This window comes from Lissotriton vulgaris, chromosome 7 (genome assembly GCF_964263255.1).
Source record: "Lissotriton vulgaris chromosome 7, aLisVul1.2, whole genome shotgun sequence".
Classification (NCBI taxonomy): Eukaryota; Metazoa; Chordata; class Amphibia; order Caudata; family Salamandridae; genus Lissotriton; species Lissotriton vulgaris.
The window spans coordinates 1,270,494,722-1,270,515,822 of NC_141695.1; the positions used below are offsets into that span (position 1 = coordinate 1,270,494,722).

Below are 21,101 nucleotides of genomic sequence, written 5' to 3' on the forward strand. Positions count from 1 at the left end.
TCCTCTCTACATGCCCGACTTTGGCTGCATCATTGATTAAGCCTTGACACACCTACAGAGAGGTACACTATCCAGCATATGGGACATATGTATAATTCATATATTATCTCTGTATGTTAATTCAAGCATTAAGACCATTAGCAATCCATCTGTAGTCCATTAAAAGGCGTCTATCCTATGACATACATTCTCAACTGCTGTGTTAGCTAGGTTCATATGCATACACAGTGAATTCGGTACCACGCATGTGCATAGGTGACACTGATCTCCTATACATGCCTAATGGTGTTTCCCTGGTGTCAGGTGTTAGGGATTAACCAATAAGGAGGCATACACAGTGAATTTGGTACTACGCATGTGTATAGGAGAGACACTGATCTACAAATACTCAATGGTGTTTCCCTGTTGTCAGGTGTTAGGGATTAACCAATAAGGAGGCATACACAGTGAATTCGGTACTGCGCATGTGTATAGGAGAGACACTGATCTCCTACACATGCTCAATGGTGTTTCCCTGGTGTCAGGTGTTAGGGATTAACCAATAAGGAGGCATACACAGTGAATTCAGTACTATGCATGTGTATAGGAGAGACACTGATCTCCCACACATGCTCAATGGTGTTTCCCTGGTGTCAGGTGTTAGGGATTAACCAATAAGGAGGCATACACAGTGAATTCGGTACTATGCATGTGTTTTGGAGAGACACTGATCTCCTACACATGCCCAATGGTGTTTCCCTGGTGTCAGGTGTTAGGGATTATCTAATAAGGAGGCCTATATAAAGACACTGTCCCCCTCTAGTCTTTACCTCACCTTCGGCTTGGTCAAAGACAGAGGTACCGACGGACAGGTAAGTCCTCCACTGTTCAGATAGCATTGCCATACTTTTTATACCATACCCCTGTTTAATCTAGTATCTTTATGGTTTAGTTATCAACCTGTTCCATTCTGTAAACTCCTAGCATGTGATCCACATTGTATTGTATGATCTCCTACACATGCCCAATGGTGTTTCCCTGGTGTCAGGTGTTAGGGATTATCTAATAAGGAGGCCTATATAAAGACACTGTCCCCCTCTAGTCTTTACCTCACCTTCGGCTTGGTCAAAGACAGAGGTACCGACGGACAGGTAAGTCCTCCACTGTTCAGATAGCATTGCCATACTTTTTATACCATACCCCTGTTTAATCTAGTATCTTTATGGTTTAGTTATCAACCTGTTCCATTCTGTAAACTCCTAGCATGTGATCCACATTGTATGTAATGATTTCAGTTAACCATGGGACTCTGTCCCCTAGGCAATCTCTAAATATTTCAGAATTCCATAGGTATGTCATCAATCCCTTGCCCCTGTGCGATTGGTTTATGGTCTGCAGACATTTTCAACAATAGGGTTTCTGTTTTTACAGAGAACACACTCAGAATTAAGAAGTGTGTTTTCCTATTCTTTTTATTTTATATAGAGCGGGGCCTCCCACACCGAGCAGTTTACGGGCGAGGTGAGGTCTACTCTCACATAAAGCTGGGTGAGTACTTACATTTGGTCAATAGAACTATGCATTGAGCACCCTATATGCATCTATCTTTCAAGGTTTTTGCTTCTGTATAACTTTAATACAGTATAGCTTTTTTTGAGACTGTTAGCTAGTTTTCTAACCTTCAATGTTTTTATGATTATCATTATTTTGGTTACAGGAATGGATGAACACCCTACATCTTCTGGATACTGAAACAGTCACTTGTACTCGAGGTCTTTGGTAGGGGTATCGTACCAGTTCTTATTAATGACATTTACACTGAAATTCTTCTTCATTGCAGTAGCATTTTTCAAACTAGGTCCTGAAGAAAGCCAGGTTAACATTAACCATTATGGCTGAAACATGTCGACCCTGATCCTATTGCCTTGAGATAGTTATTATTTCAAACTATCTGTTTTTTTTACTTCTTTTTAATCTTGGCACTTGGCAAACACTAAATAAAAGATTTTAGTGTTTTCCGGTGCTATTTTTAACCCACACTTTTTCATGCACTGCACTTTTCAACATTTTTCAGCACCACTCTACTGAGAACTTGGACAGTTTAGTGTCCTCTAGATGCAGTGTGAGCAAAGTCCCCCTCATTGAGGGGTGCACTTCACTGTATCTATATATCTAAGTCCCAAATGACGATGCTCCGCCAGTGAGGTGGGCTGATGGGACGTGTCGCAGCATAGTGGAACTGAGTCCATTGGGGTTTTTCTAGCTTAACAGTCTCACCAATTTGTTGACCAGTGTTCTTCTAGGTTTGTTATTTGTTCATTTTATGAGGGTTTGGAGTTCATTTGGTCATTAAAAATAATTCCCTCAGGCCCTCTTTTCATATCGGGGTTTTCAAGCATATCCAACCTGCAAGAGGGTACTTCTTTCCTGTATCCATCTAGAGCCTCACAGGCAGGCTCCTATCGTTCATCAAAAATGAAACAGATCCTTGCGTTGACTTTTTCATACAGTTGCAACCTGGGCCCTCTTTCCGTTTTCTTAGTCTTTCTTTCTAAACAGAGCAATACAATGTTCCAGCTCTCAACGTGTTCAGTCCAGTGTCTTGCTCAGCACCCCCAAACTAATCTAGCAATGCCCTATTACTCAAGTCTCTCCCTATCTCCTACCATTTTCATTGGGGGTTCCGTGACGTTTTCTGGGCCGCAGGTTGTATCGAACATGACCAGGTAACTCCTGGTCGGCAAACAAAACAGATAAAGTGGCATTTGTGATACCTGACTTATCATGAACTCCTCGTGCAACAATAGGAGCAACCGGTCCGGGGCCAATTCCACTGTTGATGATGAGACCCCTTCCGTGCCCGATGCTCCTTCCTCTTGCCTTTTCTCAATTTCCTGGGAGACGTAAAAAGGAACAACACAAGGAGCCCTCTCTCTCTCCTGGGTCAAAGCTCCTTCCGGGTTTTGTTGATCAAAAGGAAGTGGGAAAGGTATTTTCTGTAGATAAGAAACGTGGATCCAATGTTTCCGGCCAATTCACCTTCACCGCCGTCCGAGTGGCCAGTAGAATATGGACTGGTTCGGTCCACCTAGGCTCCAGGCTAGATTTCCGTTGATAATTGCTCACCAACACCCATTCCATTATATTTTTCAACCAACCCTGCGGACTGGGGATGCCGAGCAACATGAAATTTATGTTTGATGTGCAGCCCATTACAAATTTGCTTGATAAGATCTGCAATGTGCCCCCCGTTGTCTGACCAAATCACTCTAGGTAATCCACATCTAGGGAAAAACTCCTTGATCAAGGCTTTGGCTGTCGCTAGAGCAGTGTTTTCCTTGGTGGGGTAGGCTTCTACACATTTACTGAAAGCACAAACCACCACCAAAACGTATTTCAAATTATTCACTCTTTCTAACTGAATATCATTCATCTGGAGTACTTCAAAAGGTAAAGACGGGTGTGCAAAGTTTCCACTAAGAACAGGTTCCCGTCCCCCTGGATTATGTCGTAAGAAAACCATGCAATGCTGAACTAGATGAGCTGCAGTTTTGGAAATATTAGGATTATTCCAGACTGGATCTAACAAGGCACAAATGCCCTTTGCTCCAACATGCGCTGTTCCATGAGCCATAGTCACTACAGCATTGACAAATGCATAGGGAAGCATCCACCTTTGTTTCTCGCTTAAGTCAATCCAGCAGCCATTATCATCCAACCTCCCCACCTCATTCTCCCAACGGAACAGTTCAGCAGGGGTAGTTTCTTTCTGTATTTCTCGGACACTTTCCATGGTGTTATCAAAAATATCAGTCTCCTCGACCCATCTGGCCGAACTCATATACATGAGAGACATTTTAGATCTGGCAGTTTCCTTCGCTATTTGATCAGCAAAAGCATTCCCTTCTCCCACAGTATCCACTATTGCCTTGTGCGCACTACACTTCACTATTGCTACCTTTTGGGGCAGAGTTAAAGCAGTTAACAACCTTAAGATCAAAGGGCCATGTTGTATTCGCTGGCCATGTGAGGTGAGAAATCCCCTTTCTGCCCACAATTTTCTGAAACTATGAGCCACGCCAAAGGCGTACTGGCTATCAGTGTAAATGTTTACCCTCAATCACTCACTTAACTCACAGGCTCGCAACAATGCTATTAACTCAGCTGCTTGTGCTGAATGATAGGGAACTCAAGAGGTCTCAACTACAGTGCGAAGAGTGGTAATTGTGTATGCAGCTGTCGCTGTGCCATCTGGTAACTTGAAACAGGAGCCATCCACATGCAACTCCCCTTGGGGGTCAGATAGAGGCGTGTCTGTGAGGTCCACCCGTTCCTTCGTCTCTTCCTCATTCCGAAATATACAATCATGCATGTCATTGTTTGGCTCGTCCGCAGGGAGGGGCAGTAACGTGGCTGGGTTCAGAGTGGCACACCTTTTGATAGTGATATGGGGAGCAAATAAAGTCAATTCATATCCAGTAAGACGTGCACTCGTGAGGTGCTGAGTTTCTGTTTTGTTCAGGAGCGTATCCACAGCGTGCGGTACCATCACTGTGAGGTTAGAGTTCAAAACGAGTCCTTCCGACTGTCGGAAGGCTACCACCACCGCAGCGGTAGCCCTCAAACAGCTAGGAAGTGTTCTGGCGACATAATCCAACACTGCCGAAAAATAAGCACAAAGCCTTTGCTTACCACCAAATCCTTGTGTTAACACAGAGAGTGGACAACTGTCCACCTCGTGTACATAAAGCACAAAAGGCTTTCAGTAGTCAGGAGTTCCTAGGACAGGTGCAGAACAAAGAGCAGTTTTTAAAGACTCAAAAGCCTTCTGACATTCATCAGTCCAAGGTACAGGTTCATGCACATCCTTAGTGGTTAGGTGCAAGAGAGGTTTAGTAAGAAGAGAAAAATTAGGAATCCACTGGCGACAGTAGGAGGTTATGCCAAGAAATGCACAAACATCACGTTAAGTACGAGGTACAGGCATGTTAAAAATAGTAGACACACTTTCAGGGGTTAGTTTCCTCCCCTCTTTCGACAGTAGATGACCAAGATAGGTCACCTCCTGTCGACAATATTGAAACTTAGAGACACTTTGTTACCGTTGGCTGCTAAATGAGACAATAATTTAACCGTGGCTTCCTTACAACCTTCCTCAGTGTCTGAGGCCACTAATAAGTCGTCCACGTACTGAAGGAGGACGTTTCCTGGGGGCAAAGTCAATTTGTCTAAAATTACTTTCAGGGCTTGACTATAAATACTAGGACTCTCGGTATAGCCTTGTGGAGTGTGACAAAATCTAAAACTGCGCCCAGATAACGAGAAGCAGAAAATATGACGGCTAGCAGGGTGTATTGGGATGCTAAAGAAAGCCTTCTTCAGGTCTATAACGGAGAAAAACCTAGCTGTTGGGGAAATCATGGTGAGAATCGTAGTAATATCTGAAACCACTGGATATTGGGGTACTATTACTTTGTTGATTTCGCGCAGGTCAATTACAAAACGATAAGTATCAACATAATCAGGGCCACTCCCTGTAGGGGCCTTTTTCAAAATTGGTAATATAGGGCTATTACAGGTATTTGAAACCTTTTCTTCCACTACGGCTTTTTTCAATTAAATCCTGTATGATCGCCAACAATGCTTTCTCACCAGCCGGTGAGATCTTATACTGCGGAATACGTGGCAAACGAGCATTTGGTTTTAAGGTGATAGAGACTGGCGGAATATTTAAAAGGCCAACATCCGTATCACCAGTCGCCCACAATGTAGATGAAATGACAGCAAACTCAGGAGGGAGGGGTTCATTTTTCGCAAAACACTGCCGAGTATGCTGACCAGGTGATTGAATAGTCAAATACACTCCATCCGGAGAACAATAAACCTTTGCATGCAATTTCTTTAGTAGGTCCAATCCCAATAAATTTTCCCCACAATGTGACGTCAACAGAAATGGGGAATCCACCGTAACTGGACCTATGGTAAGTGGAAGAGGTTTAGAAATGGGGCTCACTACTTGCTGAAATAGTACTCGGGTCTTAAGATTCTTCGTCTTCTTGTCAGACTTATCTTTGCTCTTGTTTTTCCTATGCTCATAATATTGGGCCATACTTAAAATAACAGAAGGAATGGAGGTGGTCCAAGTACTTTCTGCTACCTGAAGCTGGGCATATAATTTATTCAACAGATTAGTCACAAAACGATTAACGAATAATCGTATCCCACCTTCCACCGACAAATCTTGCCCACTAAAATCAATAAACACCCCCTCAAATCGGGTAAAGAAATCTGATACATTCTCATCCTTCTTCTGTTTGCAAGCGGTTCATTTATCCCAATCCACCTTCTGAGTTGGGGTTAAAGAATGCATATATGTGATATTCCGACCCGGCAAGTCTAGAATTTCTGGTCTCAGTTTATCTCTGGGTTTCCGGTCCTTGTCCCAATCTTTAATTTGGTCCCAAGTTCCTCCTAACTCATTAACGTGGTGATGGTCATGCACCTGTCGCCATACATCGACGGGGACCAGTAAACCAAAAAATTATTCTATATCGGCAAAGGTCATCATGGCCGATGGAGCGGCCTCAGTAAGTTCTTTATTAGAAGCAGTGGGATTCTTTCGAGGGTCAGGTAGCTGTGATTTCAAGGAAAAAACCTCACTCCTTTTCCAAGGGGTGTAAATCCATTGCTCTTGGAACAGGGCTTCAACGCGGGCTTGAATAATTTGATTCCCAACATCCCTGACCTCGGGGATTTCGGGATGGCAAATGGGATGAACTTCCCGCATGGGATGCTGAAAGTCCCAATTCGGGCATTTGGTGAACAACCGTTCTCGGTACTTCATTATAGTCATGAGATTCTCATATACATCGTCTAAACCTAATTCGAATTTATGTGCCCGGTCCACAATGTCATATAGGACCTGCGGGGCTCTCCCATCCGCGAAACACTGTTCCCATAGGGAAATTAAACGTTTTGCCATGGTTTCTAAAGCATATTGCTGCATAACTGGTTCATAATCCTTCATGGTTCACCATATCTGGAACAGTATAGATGGCGTTCCGTACCCATTGGGATGATTGATCTAATACCATATGCTTTTCCCGATAGCCCACAGTAGTGCGGGTATACAACCGTCGGGCACCAAGAGTTCCGGAGGCATGGGAGGGGTTTGTATCAATCATAGCAGGCGCTGAAGTGGCCGACAAAGATGGCCAAGCCGAGGCCAGCGAGACTAATGTTAGCGAAGACATAGTAGGGGGCGACAGGGTGCCAGTCAATAATGTAGCCGTGACTGGTCCTGGGGAAGCAGGAGTAAAAGTCGGCCCCGTAGGTGAGGGGGCTGTAGTAACGGCCGGGGCCGTAGCTTGTGGGGCAGACGAGGTGGGGGCCATTACAAGAGTTATCGCAGGGTATACTCATTGCAGGGCATAAGGAGGCGGAGGATGTACATCCAATAGGTCCTCTATTTCTATTTCCGGTTCAGTTCGAGCTATGTAACTTTTATCTACCTGTAACCTAAACTGTCTGTCTATGCATTCAATGTTTTTCTCAGTTTGCTCCTTATCGTATGCTACAGTATTCTGAGTTATGGTCTGACCATTTTTTATTTTGAGTAACTTTTCTTCTCTTATACGACGGGGTTTCGCCTCTTTCTGCCATAGCTTTAAAGAATCGAACATTGCCTACCGGCTTCTTTTTGCGAACAATCGATCCTGTAAATACTGTATCTTTTTCTCATCGAATGATCCAGTTAATGGCCACTGTAACTCCACGTTATCTTTTGTGTATTTTTGCCACGAATTATTAAACAGTATAGGCGAAAGGCCATGTTTTACATATCAAAATTTGGGCTGCCCTCTGACGGGGCAGGCAGGGTTTCATCCAATCGTATGCTCTTACGGCGGCAACAACACCTGAAAGACACAGTTTACTAAAACACGACATTTTAGTTATCAACAATACACCCGCTCACAAATAGTACAAACTCTCAAACATGGCCATGTTTACTCATGCTCATTCTTTCCTCAAACAGAGTCATACACACAGAACAGATAAATAAAAAGTACAATACTTTTTTCCAGAACCAGAAACCAAAGAACGGAGTCTGTCGACTCTTGCTCGTGGAGAACTCGCAGATTTTAGAACACCAGACCAACAAATACCAAAAACAGGCAGTCCGAAGACTACCAAGAGGCCATCAGTCAGGAGTTAACCACAGACCAGCCTACAGACCATCCCGCGATCTTCCTGGTTCACCTTCAGGACTATTCTGACTGAGCCCGCTGCTGTAGCGCCGCTTCAGATGTGTCCAAAAGGCTACCCAGGTGTAACCGCGGGCATTTCCGAGAACAGTCCGGCCGGGTGCGCACCACACGCGCACCACACGTGCCACACCTAGGCCTCAGATTGAAATCTCTATTATTCACCAAACAAGTCCGTGGAGCATCTGCCCGTGCAGCCTCAATGCCGCCCCGTCAGACCTCCAAAGTTCTCCGTGATACACTGACCACCAAAACCAAATACAGCTAACTGTTTCCAAGACACCGTTCAAACAGTGTAATCCAAAACACCAAATAATACACTCACCTGGTGCACACAGGTACAATTGCGTGTTCTCCACTGCCCACTCCTGAAGACCAACACGGTCAGCTCCCGGGTTATGCCCGTAGGACTCCGGCGAGGGGTCACTAGCAGCTGGGGCTCTCTGATCGCGTTCAGCCAGAATCGTTAGTCAGTCCACCGCCTCGACCAGAGTTCCCCTTCATTTGTCCTTTCTCAATCCGTATTACCGGAGGACGACCCCAAACGCAGAGTCCCACCAGAGTCGCCAACTGTCATATTACAAAAATAATCTATGGAGCTATACCTACCAATAGACCCCAAATCTCGTCTTACCAAATAATCAGTCAGTTGACAGTGAAGAAAAGTCAGTTGTTTATTAAACCAATAATACTCTATAGAGGAGCCTCTCCGACGTCACCCAGCCAGTGCGCAGAGAAGACTGCCAATTCATACTCAATACATGGCATATATACTTTCATTGCGTTACATTAGATCACTGTATATGGAAAAATACTAGTTGGCACAGTAGCTTAAAGGAAAGACCATATATGGCACACAAAGCTCATTTAGAAGTCTGCTTCTGCTATTATTGGGGAGGGTCAGGAGGGGTGACTCCCTTTCGTCTCGGTGCCTGGGAGCACAGGCACGGTGCCTCCAGGAATATGCTTATCACCTGTGAAGCCAAATGAGACCTTGGGTCTTAGAACAAGAAAGAATAGTATGAATTCAGCTGCCTTGTGTAACTCAACTAACTGGGGCCTACTCGACTGCTGGAGAACAGCACGTGACCGCTGCCCAAGTCTAATTCATGTACAACAAAATGGCGTCTGTTTGGTTCTCAGTTCGAGTACAGAGGAATACAATGCAAGAGCGGAAAAGGAATTCCTGTATTGATGTAACTAATTATTCTAAACTACGATAAACGTCGATAAATTATGTATATAGATAGATACATCATGCTAACAAAAGATTACAATAAATGCATAAAATCGATTCTATGCCTCACCAGAGTCAAAAAGTGAGCAGCAATTTGAAATGACTTTTTATTATGTACCGGGTATATATCAATTATTCTGGGAAAATGTATACATGGAAAAGTTGGTATGAAAGACACCTATGTATTTTTGAAATGGGAAAAATTATAGAGTTTATAAACAGCAGATGTTTGCACATTTTCGAAATTGGGAATACGTGTACTAGCATGAGAATTATTGGTCATTTTTCAAAATGGCATTTTTTTTACACAATGTCTCATTTGGAAGGCAGAAATGCATCGAAAGTCAATAGGTAATAACAGTTGCTTTACAAATCCTATTTACCCTAAGTCTCCCAATAAAAATGGTTCCTCACTTGTGTGGGTCGGCCTAGTGCCCGTGACAGGAAATGGCGCAAAACGCAACGTGGTCACACCTCAATTTTTCAGTGAAAAATTACCTTTTTGGCAAAGTGCCTAGCTGTAGTTTTTGAACCATAGCTCTGCCGGTACCTAGGGAAACCTAGCAAATCTATACATTTTTCAAACTAGACACCCACGGTAATCCAGGATGGGGTGACTTGACTGCCTCCCACCAGGTTCTGTTACCAAGACTCCCTTGCAAACCTAAAAAATTGGCAAAAAAAACACATTTTCCCCACATTTCTGTGGTGGAATGTTCTGGAATCTCTGTGGATCCACAAATGTCCACCCACCCTGCGTTTCCCAAAGTCTTTCAAGAAAAATGGTACCAAACTTGTGTGGGTCGGACCAGTGCCCGCAACAGGAAACAGCACAAAACGCAACGTGGACACACCTCAATTTCCCAGTGAAAAATGACCCTTTTTTTAGCAAAGTGTCTAGCTGTAGTTTTTGAACCATAGCTCTGCCAGCACCTAGAGAAACCTAGCAAACCTATACATTTATGAAAACTAGACACCCAGGGGAATCCAGGATAGGGTGATTTGACTGCCTTCCACCAGGTTCTGTTACCCGGAATCCCTTGCAAACCAAAAACATTGTAAAAAAAACAAATGTTCCCCCTGTGGTGGAAAGTTCTGGAATCCGTGTGGATCCACAAATTGCCACACACCTAGCGTTCCCCAAAGTCTTCCGAGAAAAATGGTACCTCACTTCTCTGGGTCGGCCTAGTGCCCGCAACAGGAAACGGCGAAAAACGCAACGTAGATACACCTCAGTTTCGCAGTGAAAAATGCCCATTTTTTGGCAAAGTGCCCAGCTTTAGTTTATGAACCATAGCTCTGCCAGATAACCTATACATTTTTAAAACTAGACAACCAGGGGAATCCAGGATTGGATGACTTGACTGCCTCCCACCAGGTTCTGTTACCCATAGTCCCTTGCAAACCTAAGAAATTGGCAAAAAAGCATTTTCCCCACATTTCTGTGGTGGAAAGTTCTGGAATCTGCGTGGATCCACAAATTTCCACCCACCCCGCATTCCCCAAAGTCTTCCAAGTAAAATGGTACCTCACATGTGTGGGTCGGCCTAGTGCCCGCGACAGGAAACGTCGCAAAACGCAACATGGACACACCTCGATTTCACAGTGAAAAATGACCCTTTTTTGGTAAAGTCCCTAGCTGTAGTTTTTTTAACCCTAGCTCTGCCTGCACCTAGGGAAACTTACCAGACCCACACATTTGTGAAAACTAGACACCTAGGGGATTGTAGGGAGATATGGCTTCCGTGGATCCCCCAACGTTTCCTTACCCAGAATCCCCTGCAAACCTCAATTTTAGCTGAAAAATTCACTTTTTCCACACATTTTTATGTGGGAAAGTTGTGGCATCCCTGGGCTGACAAATTTCCTACAACCCAGCGTTTCCTGGGTCTCCCGATAAAAACGGTGCCTCACTCGTTTGGGCGGCCCAAGTACCCGCGACAGACAAGGGCACAAAATGTAGTGAGGCAACATCAAAATGATGTCACCTCAAAATTGTGCAAAACAAAATCCCGGCATTTTGTGGGTTTTTCTGCCCCGAGGGCTACTGCCCCATCGGCCCCCGGGGGGGGGGGGGGCAGAAATGCTGTATTGATGGCAGGGGCAGCCACCACCCTAAATAAAATTGTGCGAAATAAAACCCTGGCGTCAAGTGGGCTTTCCTTCCCCCGAAGGGGCAGATTAGTGGCCAATGCCCCATCTGCCCCCCAACAGAAAGGCTGTAATGGTGGCAGGTGAGTTGGGGCATTAGCGTGCTCCCACCCTAAAAAAAAGTCAAAAATCAAATCCCTGATGTTTAGTGGGCTTTCTGTATGGCAGATGGGGCATGATTGTGGGATGGGGAGGGGGAGGGGGAATGGGCATGCCCGTTTTGGGCAGCCCCCACCCTTATTTTTACTTCCTAAAAAATCCCTGGTGTCTGGTGGGCTTTTTGCCCCTCCCTGGTGCCAAAATAAATAGGGGGGAGCAAAGGCCCTTGCCCAAGGGACCGCTACCCCCCTCCCCCCTATTGTCTAGTGGGTGGATCCCTGCTTGGGGATCACCCTCCTCTGGTGATCCCCAAGCAGGGAATGAGGTTGAGCAAGCAGCCAAGGAGGGAGGCTTAGGTTTATGCCTAAGGTATGGCAGTCTAACCTGCAGTCCCAAAGACTGACAGTGTACCAATAAACTTTGTGAGGAGTCAGTAGGCTCTTCAACAAAGCCCAATTTGTGTTCCAAGTCTTCCCATAGGAAACATCTGACTGAAAGTCTTGTAAGGTTTCAGTAGATTCCAGAACCATTTACCTTACCTGTGTTAGCTAATTAAAACATACACAATAAAAGCAGTGATGACATTTGAAATGAATAAACTCGTGCAAGTAGCTGGTGTCCGGGCCAAGGATGTGAAAATCCCATGGTACAAAATGCAAGAAATTTGGTCTATGAAAAGGCATTTGTACGCTTGTGATGAACTGCCGAATAAATCCTGTTATAACTGTGGACAACATAATGCCAGCGCTTTCAAAACAGCTGTGGTTGCAGCTGTGAGGTTACGCCTGCAATAGTTACCACAGTGCAGTGGCATAATTAGACTTCTGCAGCAAATTTAAAACATAAATTCCACATGAGGGTGAGCTTCAAAATTAGTGTGCATGGACTACTCAATGTTGTTTTTCGTAAGCTCCTAGCAGGAGTGGTCAGCATTTACCACAGCTTTTATTCTCCGGTGAGGGTAGTCTGCCCAGTAAGAAAATACAGATCACAGACATAAGACAAAGAACAATAGACATTTTTTCGTGATCTACTATTAAATAAATCAAACAGGGATCATGTCTGCAGAGTGATCTGGCCCAAATACCACTTTCTTACCTGCAGGTTATCAAGACATTTACCTAGGGTCTGGCATTTCTACAATCATGCCCTTTTTGCCCCAATATCGTAACCGCCGGGACGCCGCCTTAGCCGGTCCGTCTTATACAACAGAAATACAGCTGCTGTGACATTAGAGAAATAAAAAAGCGCGAGACAAACTCTGTGCCCGAATATCAGACATCATCGGGACACCGCCATAGTTGGTCCATTTCTGTTAATCCAAACACAGACCGCATATGCCGTATAAACGCAGAAATTAACCATTGGCAGTTAACGAAGCAGGTTGTCCACTCCGAGAAACGATTTAGTTTAAATTCGTTCTAAACATACATCGAGTATGGCGTCTAAAAACAGCGACAACTAAGGATTTTCTTGTTAAACACGTGATTTAAACATTTTGGCTTGACTATAACAATCCTGTGCCGCTATTGAAGTAGCCCACTGGATGCCTAGCAATTCTAGGTGTCAACTATATCTACATACAAAGTTTTGAAAACCAAGTTAACCTGAGCTTCCTTAAAAGTCGGATTTGGCCTTTATCGATACACATATTAGTCTCCACGATATCTCGGCATTTGTTTTGTCCTAACCTTTGATATCTATTTTGTTCTGTCTTTAAAATAGCACGATGGTACAGTCCTGAGGAAGGCACTTAAACAGTGTTGAAACGCGTAGACAGGAGACAGGAAACCATCCAACAGTTTTTATATTTATGAATTATTTGAATGATTGAAGTTATGCATATGCTATAATGCTACAAAAAAACTTTTTTATCTTTTGTGTGTAATTATGTATCAATTTTATCAAATATCATGTTATTGCAATAAGTATTAAATTTGTATCCTAATATGTACAAACAGTAGTGGAATATCTTTTCTTTATGTGGCCTATGCCACCTTTTATGTGTTAGCTGGTTGTAAAAATTTGCCTGGGTACTTTACTTACACACGCTATTTGCCCTGACCCAGGAAGTTGAACTGTATCAGGGGGTCCTCGCTATCTCGCATATTTCTACAATCATGTACACTATGGTTTAGGCAGGAGCCCAGGAAGAAGCATGAAGGCGGTGGCTGGTCGGTGAAATCTCTAAGCAAAAAAGCTTAAATGAGCAGGTTTCCTCAAAAAATTCTTCCGCTGTTGAGTGGAGGGTGATTGAGAGGATGCTGGGGCATGTTGTGGGCCTGGATTTGGGGTTGGCAAAGGAGAGACCAACCAAACATGGGCTTGTGAATCGGTTTTACATTGAGCTTTGCAATGCAGGACATCGGGTTGTTCAGAGGGAATTTTGATACCTTATTGTATATGCAAGACACAACCAGCAGCTCTAAGAAAGAATGGTGTGGTGGATCGTAGGAAGATAATATGGGGAGAAGTAGAGATGGGGAAGAGTAGAAGTTTTAGGGCATTTACAGGAAAAGAAATGGCACAGGAAAGTGTCTGGGTTGGAAGTAATGTTATTTGCCACATACAGTAGTCCTCATGTCTGTATGAGGAGGCTACACCAGTTTCCAACATCCAAAAGCTGACTGCATCCTCAGCTTTTCAAACTGTGGCAGTATCTTCCTGCGGGCAGCAGCTAAAGAACAAGTACAAGAGACTACTGATTTTGGTGTAGAGACCATGCACTAAAGTAGGGAGGGTAAGTGCAAGTGATTGGTTCTCCCAGTACATCATATGATCCAGGCACGCCCTTACGCAATATCATGTGACACTCATGTCATTAAATGTATGACAAAACAAAAGACACTTTAACCCCTTCGCTGCTCATGACGAGCTCAGCTCGTCATGCAGTACACTGGTTGTGTGCGTATGACGAGCTGAGCTCGTCATGAAACAATGGTATTCATAGTAGGTCAGCACCCAGCGGGAATTGCCTTAGCAGTCAAGGTGTTAAGACGTTCACATCACAATTAGTCCAGAGAGGAAGTTTTGAGGGGATCTATAGATGGGTAATGGATTACATGTACAGCTACGGGAAGCCAATCAGGACTGAGAGGTTACACATGAAGCCAGGGATGTCCTGATGGAGTTACACCGAGAGCCTGTGGTAGCATAAGATTTATAAAGAGAGCCAGTAGTGGCCCAGGGATTCTCAGCTAGAAACGCTTTAAGTGTCCCAACGGAAACCGTTGATGGCTTTGTGGTTACATGTGGTGTTAGGCTGGTGGATGGAGAAGAGTGAGGGATGATTGAGAGGTTAGCCATAGAGTTAGAGAAGGGAGGGACATTAAACTGGGATCTAAAAAATAACAGTAGGCTTTAGATAAGAAGAAAGAGAAGAGTTGGGCATTGAAGGCATGGTGAAGGGGTTATACTAGGAACTAGAGATGGGAGAAATGTTGGGGTTGATTGAGTGCAAGGGACTAGAAAGAGTCAGATGTGGATTGAGTTGGTTCAAGAATTTGCTATGGTGCATTAGAAGATAGGTGTGTTAGACGTGGATAGATATAGTGGAGGTGTTAGGCAGGGCATGGACTAGTTTTTGTGCCTTTGTTGTTTTTTACCAAAGCTGGTAGTCTCTGTAAAGAACACTGCGTAAATGCATCCATTTTGTTTTCTGGCTACTATCTGACTGAATTCCTGTACTGAGCATTGAAGTGTTGGTTCTTCCTTTATCAATGGTCTCCAAACTTTAAAATAAAAAATTACCATAGATTTTTTACTTATAATCATTAGAATTCAGTAGAAAGGGGGGTTGTTTAGGCTAAACACTTTTATTATGACAGGGCTCTTTATAGTATATGGTTTGTTAGTGATATTTCTCATATGCATTTGTTGTCTCATTGTGGCGCAAATACTGCCTCTTAGAGCACAATAGTTTAAATAAATATTAGAAACTTCTTTTGTGTCTCTTTTCTGATGGATACATTTAACTGTGGATTCTTCACCTTTTGAATTAACCCAATGTGCAGCATTCCGCAGAAACGTATTGTGGACCAGAGCGACAAAGGGTGTGTCCTGTTACAGCAATCCCTGAGAGGTTCAAGAGTGTTGTGTTCTCTTGTGCTAAGTCACTTGTTTCTCTGGTAAGGTTATGAGGGCAAGTGAGGCACTATAGATATTCAGACTCAGGCTCTTAGATGCTGATGTGGTATGGTGATCGAAATAATGAATGTTTGGGAAAAAGGCACCCCCAGTGTGGTTCTTCATCCCAAAAAACAATCCTCAATGTAGCAACAGCAACAAGAGGACCAACAGTTATGGGGAGGTTGTGATTTTGCCAGTGTAGACCTACATGCTATAGCACTGACCTTTGAAATTGCTTTCTGATAGCTCTCTTGGACTGTGTCTTGTTTAGTTAAAATATGACTAAATATACGTTTTGTAATGTAAATTCTTATCTGCAATGTGGTGTTCTACGTCAGATTAATGTATTCTAGTTGCTCTGCAAATATTTACAGTTACTCTGATTATCTCTCTCCAGCCAAACCACCACCCCACCTTCTCAGATCCTAAGACAGTTATAGAAAAGTCGAGTACCTATATAACTAAGTAGGGTTGAATTGAACTTATGAAAAAGGTTATAGCTTCCCAATAGAGAGAAAATGGAAAAAATGGCTGTTACATTTTTTGAACATTATCTCCTGAAGAGTTAAGTGGTATATTTAGATTATGGGCTATTGTAGTTGTTGTCTGGAAATCGTCATTCAAGCTACTCTGAAGTTAAATGTAATATTTTTTTTCAGATGGTCAAGATTTGGAGAAGATGACTATTGGTGAAAATTATGTTGTCTGTATTTACTGGGCTACAGCAACTGTGACTGAAATAGAGTAAGTTTAAAAAATACTTTTTTTTCTCTTTGTGTGGCATATATGCCAGATGATAAAGTCACAGGTTCAAGCTCTGTATTTAGCAAATACTATTAAGGCTAGTGATTTATTTACAGACAGTGAATCCTTTTTCCACCATGGCAAAATATCTCTCCCCAAGCTGAGAGTGTTCAGATAATACATTGCAAAACATAAGGTGAATAGTAAGTTGAAGTTCCCTTGATAATCCAAAGCTGAATCTATATGCCAGGAGTCAGTCTGGATTTCTTTCAGGTATTTTTGATCATAGATGAGCTAAATAAATAAATGGTACTTGAATTTATGGATATCAATTCATTTTGTTCAGTTCTTTACAAATATGAGATCTGGAGCCATATAAGTGTATTGCTGTTAGAAATGTGGTTTCTGGTTGGCAGTAGTATGCACCCTGTCCAAGCAGGGACCACAATCCTAATTAAGGCAAGTGAAAGCACACCCTAAATTATTCTGTGCTCACCCTGTGGTAGCTTAGCACAGAGCAGTCAAGCTTAACCTAAGAGGCAATGTGTAAAGTATTTGTGCAAAACTTTAAACAGTAACAGTAAAAACACCACAAAATACTCCACACCAGTTTAGAAATACAGAGCTTAATTTTATAGATAAAACAAGACCAAAAGGAGAAAATTCTGACAAGTAAAAGTTGAGATATGAGTTTTCAAATTATAAGTGTAAAATAGCTCTTAGAAGCAATAAGCGCTTAAATGGTAAATCTGGTTGCGCTGAACCGGGGCAATGTCAAAAGTTCAGGCCAAGTGCGAATGGGATACCGGGGCCCGCATGGGCCCGCTGAAACAAAGTACCTTCATCTGGGATGCTTCATCATTGACAAAGATCTGAGGTGCGGTCGAAGCGATGTACCTGTTGAGCCACGTAGTGGACAAGATACGTTGATTTTCTCCACACAACTGCAGCAATGCATCTGTTCTGATTGTGAGACACTGGTTCCGACTGTGATGCTTGGCTGCTACTCCAGGAGTAGGCGATGCATCAATACCAGAGGCGATGCATTGGTTCTGAAGACGATGTGCCAGGTCTGCTCCATTCAACAATGAGGAAGCATTGGTTCTGACTAATGCAAAGCCAAGGATGCACAGATATGATGAGGATGCATGAGTTTTAGTTGTATCAGCCCTTTATACCCACTTGCAAGGGCCCAGGACTAGATTGGCACAACTTGGCGCAAGCAAAGTCCAGGTGCTGTAGCATGATGAGTTTAAGTCTTTGATGTCCCTAAGGCTTAGAACAGGAGACAAGCCAGCAAGCCCTTGAAGTCACTCTGGGTTGGTTCTAGTGATGGAGCTCCAGTCCTTCTCACTTAGACAGGGGAATAACAGGGCAGCTCAGCAAGTTAAGAGTCCGGAAAAGCAGCAGTCCAGCAGAGAGGCAGTTCTTTCAGCATCACAGACGTTCTTCTTCCTGGCAGAATCTTCACAGGTCCAGATATGTAAAAATGTCATCTTTTTTTAAAACATATTTTTATAGATTTTCAACTTCTGTAAACAGTCATGCAGAGTGTTTGCTTATGGTTTATGGTGTGCTACATATACAATCAACACTTACACTTACATTTTCCATGTGCATAGTGAAAAATCAGAATACATATCCTTTGCTCATAACACAATCTTAAAACATCCCTCATAACCCCCTCCCCCCTCCCTAGGAACTTTGGTCACATTCCAGACGCAGCAACAGTACTGAAACATGTGCACTCTATCAATGTCCTGATCATTTTGTTAAGGCATAACACATCTGTACAGTCCAGTAGATAACAAGGCCTAGACAATCAGTGGTATTGACTATGCATACATGGCATCCTTTAAACTGACCTGTCAATCTCCGCAGATTTGAACTCCTCCAGCATAGCCTCCCACTCCATTGCTATTGGCGTCTTACGTAGCTCTCGTGCCTCCTCCCTGCGTAGCGCTGCGCCCTCTGCACTACCCCACTTTAACATTTCTGCATGCCAGCTATGCACCCCAGGAGGTTTACCAGACTTCCATCGCATAGTGATATTCCTGAGAGCTAGTAGCATTGCCAGGTCGATGAACCGATATTGTACCTTGTGTTTGGACCTGTGTTTATGTAGCCCTAGCAGGCTTTCCTCCACTGTATCCTGTATCACGTGGTGAGCTGCCAGTACTGTAATTTCCCTAATCATAACCCAATAGTTCAGCAGTTTGGGGCATGCCCAAGAAATATGTAGTATGCCCACCCCTTCTGCGTTGCATCTAGGGAGGAGTGTTGCGTCTGGAGGAACATTGTGTCCAGTTTTTCTGGAGTTAGATAGGCTCGGTGTAGTACCATAGTTTGAATGAACTTAAATCTCGAGTTTCCGGATACCTTCCTGGGGTGTTCCAGTATCACTGCCCATTCCTTGTCCGTCAATTCCCTCCCTATCTCCCCTACTCATATAGCTCTTATGGTATCTAGGGCCATCCTAGTATGTGTGCTAATCCCGTGATATATCCAGCGGACTAGATGCCTCCCTCCCCCCATATAGTGTACCATCTATACCAACTCATTATGTTCGGGATCCTGGCCGCGTGGTGCCCAGTGTTTTTTAATGTATTGTATCAGTGCAGCGTGTGTTAAAAATAAGTGTTGTGGAGCACCTGTCTCGTTTACAAAAGTGTCATGATCCAGTAGCAGCTTGTGGCTAAAAAGGTCCGCCACCGTGGTGATGCCGGCCTCCACCCAGGGTGTTATCCTGCGTTTAGTGAGGGTACCAGCGGTGAGTGGGATACCCAATAATGGTATATTTCCCGCGTACTTGGAGGTTGCATTGGCATACCTTAACGCCGCTTTCCAACTTGCAACTGCATCGTCTAACAGTGGAGGCAGGTCTCGCGGAGTCCTGGCAATAATAGTGAATGTAGGGCACCATTGTCAATATCCGTAGCAGTGTACCCTTTTTCATGGAGGTTACGTCCCACCGTCCAGTATGATAACCACTGCAACTGGCAGGCGTAGTAATACGCCGGGAAGTCTGGGACTCCTAGCACTCCTAGTCTAGTGCCGACCTGAAGCTTTTTCAGACTAATGCGTCTACGTCCCGCACCCCAAATAAGATCTACGAGCAGCGTGTTAAGTGTTTTAAAAGTGGATAGTGGCACCATGAGGGGCAAATTTGAGCAATAATAGAGCAGACGTGGTACAGATATGTACTAATGTCATAATGTCAGAGGTCAAGTACTTATACCAAGTTATTCCTTTGAAGTGGGGGAGGCTTCAAAGACAGCTTTGAAGTGCACAAAGGGCCTTCCTTCCTGCCCTTGCTCCAGACTCACTACAGTGGAGTATGCAGCCATTTCTATGTGGACATGACACAGCCTATTGAGGTGTACATGTGAGGGTATGCCCAACTCCCCCTCCCAACCATTTGTGTACGGCTGTGTAGAAGGAATACACAAATCCCAGCTCCCACTCAACTGAGGCTGAACAGAGACAGGCAGCCGACATCAAATAGCTAAAGTAAGTAAATATCAACTTTCTGAAAGTCGCATTTGCTAAACTGTAACTTAAAATCCAACATCACCATAAGTTATGATTTAACATTTTCCATTGACACCAGCCTATCTCTTCACATGTAAAACTTAAAAGTACATGTCTTGCCTTTTAATGACATTGCCCCTGCCCTGTGGGTCATACAGTGCCTACCTAAATTACGATTTATATTTATGAAAAGGGAAGGTTAAGGCATGGCAAGAAGGTTGCCCCAGTATTGGAACTTTCATAGATTCCCATGCTTTGTATCATTCCCCGTCGTCGGAAATGGGAGCCTCTGTAAATAAAAAATATCATAACCATAGGTACAAAAGAGAAAATTAGGCCTAGACCTCATCTCATTTTGTAGCTTATTCACCTCTTTTTGTAAAAGAGACCAAACTTTCTGCAACAACCAATCAGAAGAACCTCACCCCATAGAACCCTCCTGAGAGAGCCTCAGAGCCTCAGATTTTCTACCGCATGATGTGCTAAGGGAGTCTCCACTGGGCTTTGCTCAGTTTTCTTCAAACAACTTTAATTCAACCCTTTTTTTCTTGGAAAATGACTGACAAGGAGAAGAAGTCTTTGTTCAGGGCTTGTGCTACTTGCTCTAAGAAGCGTCTGTATGTAGATGACAAGCATACCGATTGCATTTATTGCTTGTACCCTGACCACAAAGCGACAGAATGTAAGATATGCAGGACCTTTTCATCGAAGACCTTGAGAGACCGAGAAGGGAGGCTTTTAACCTGGCTTCAAAAGATGAAATCCAGGAAGGCCATCGCTTCCAGCGACAGTGAGGAGTTTTTGTCAGCAGCCTCATTGAGAAGATCTGTTAAAAGGGGTAGGTCCTCCCTTCTACCTCTGCTGAGCCTCCTTCAAAATCCACCAAAAAGATCTCTGACAGGTCTGGTGGTTCGGATCCCCTAAAATCTCCTCACCCAGGTGTAAAGGAGAAAGTGGGAGTGAGTGCT

General features: G+C 43.7%; 1 protein-coding gene across 1 annotated transcript in view; it reads left to right on the forward strand.

Moving 5' to 3' along the window:
* LOC147703391 (uncharacterized) overlaps positions 1 to 21,101 on the forward strand; it is a 9,287,842-nt gene that overhangs the window by 1,800,653 nt on the left and 7,466,088 nt on the right. Inside the window, exon 5 of the mRNA XM_086931832.1 lies at positions 16,518 to 16,602. Coding sequence (XP_086787958.1) covers positions 16,518 to 16,602 — 85 coding nt within the window. The remainder of the gene's footprint in view (positions 1 to 16,517; positions 16,603 to 21,101) is intronic.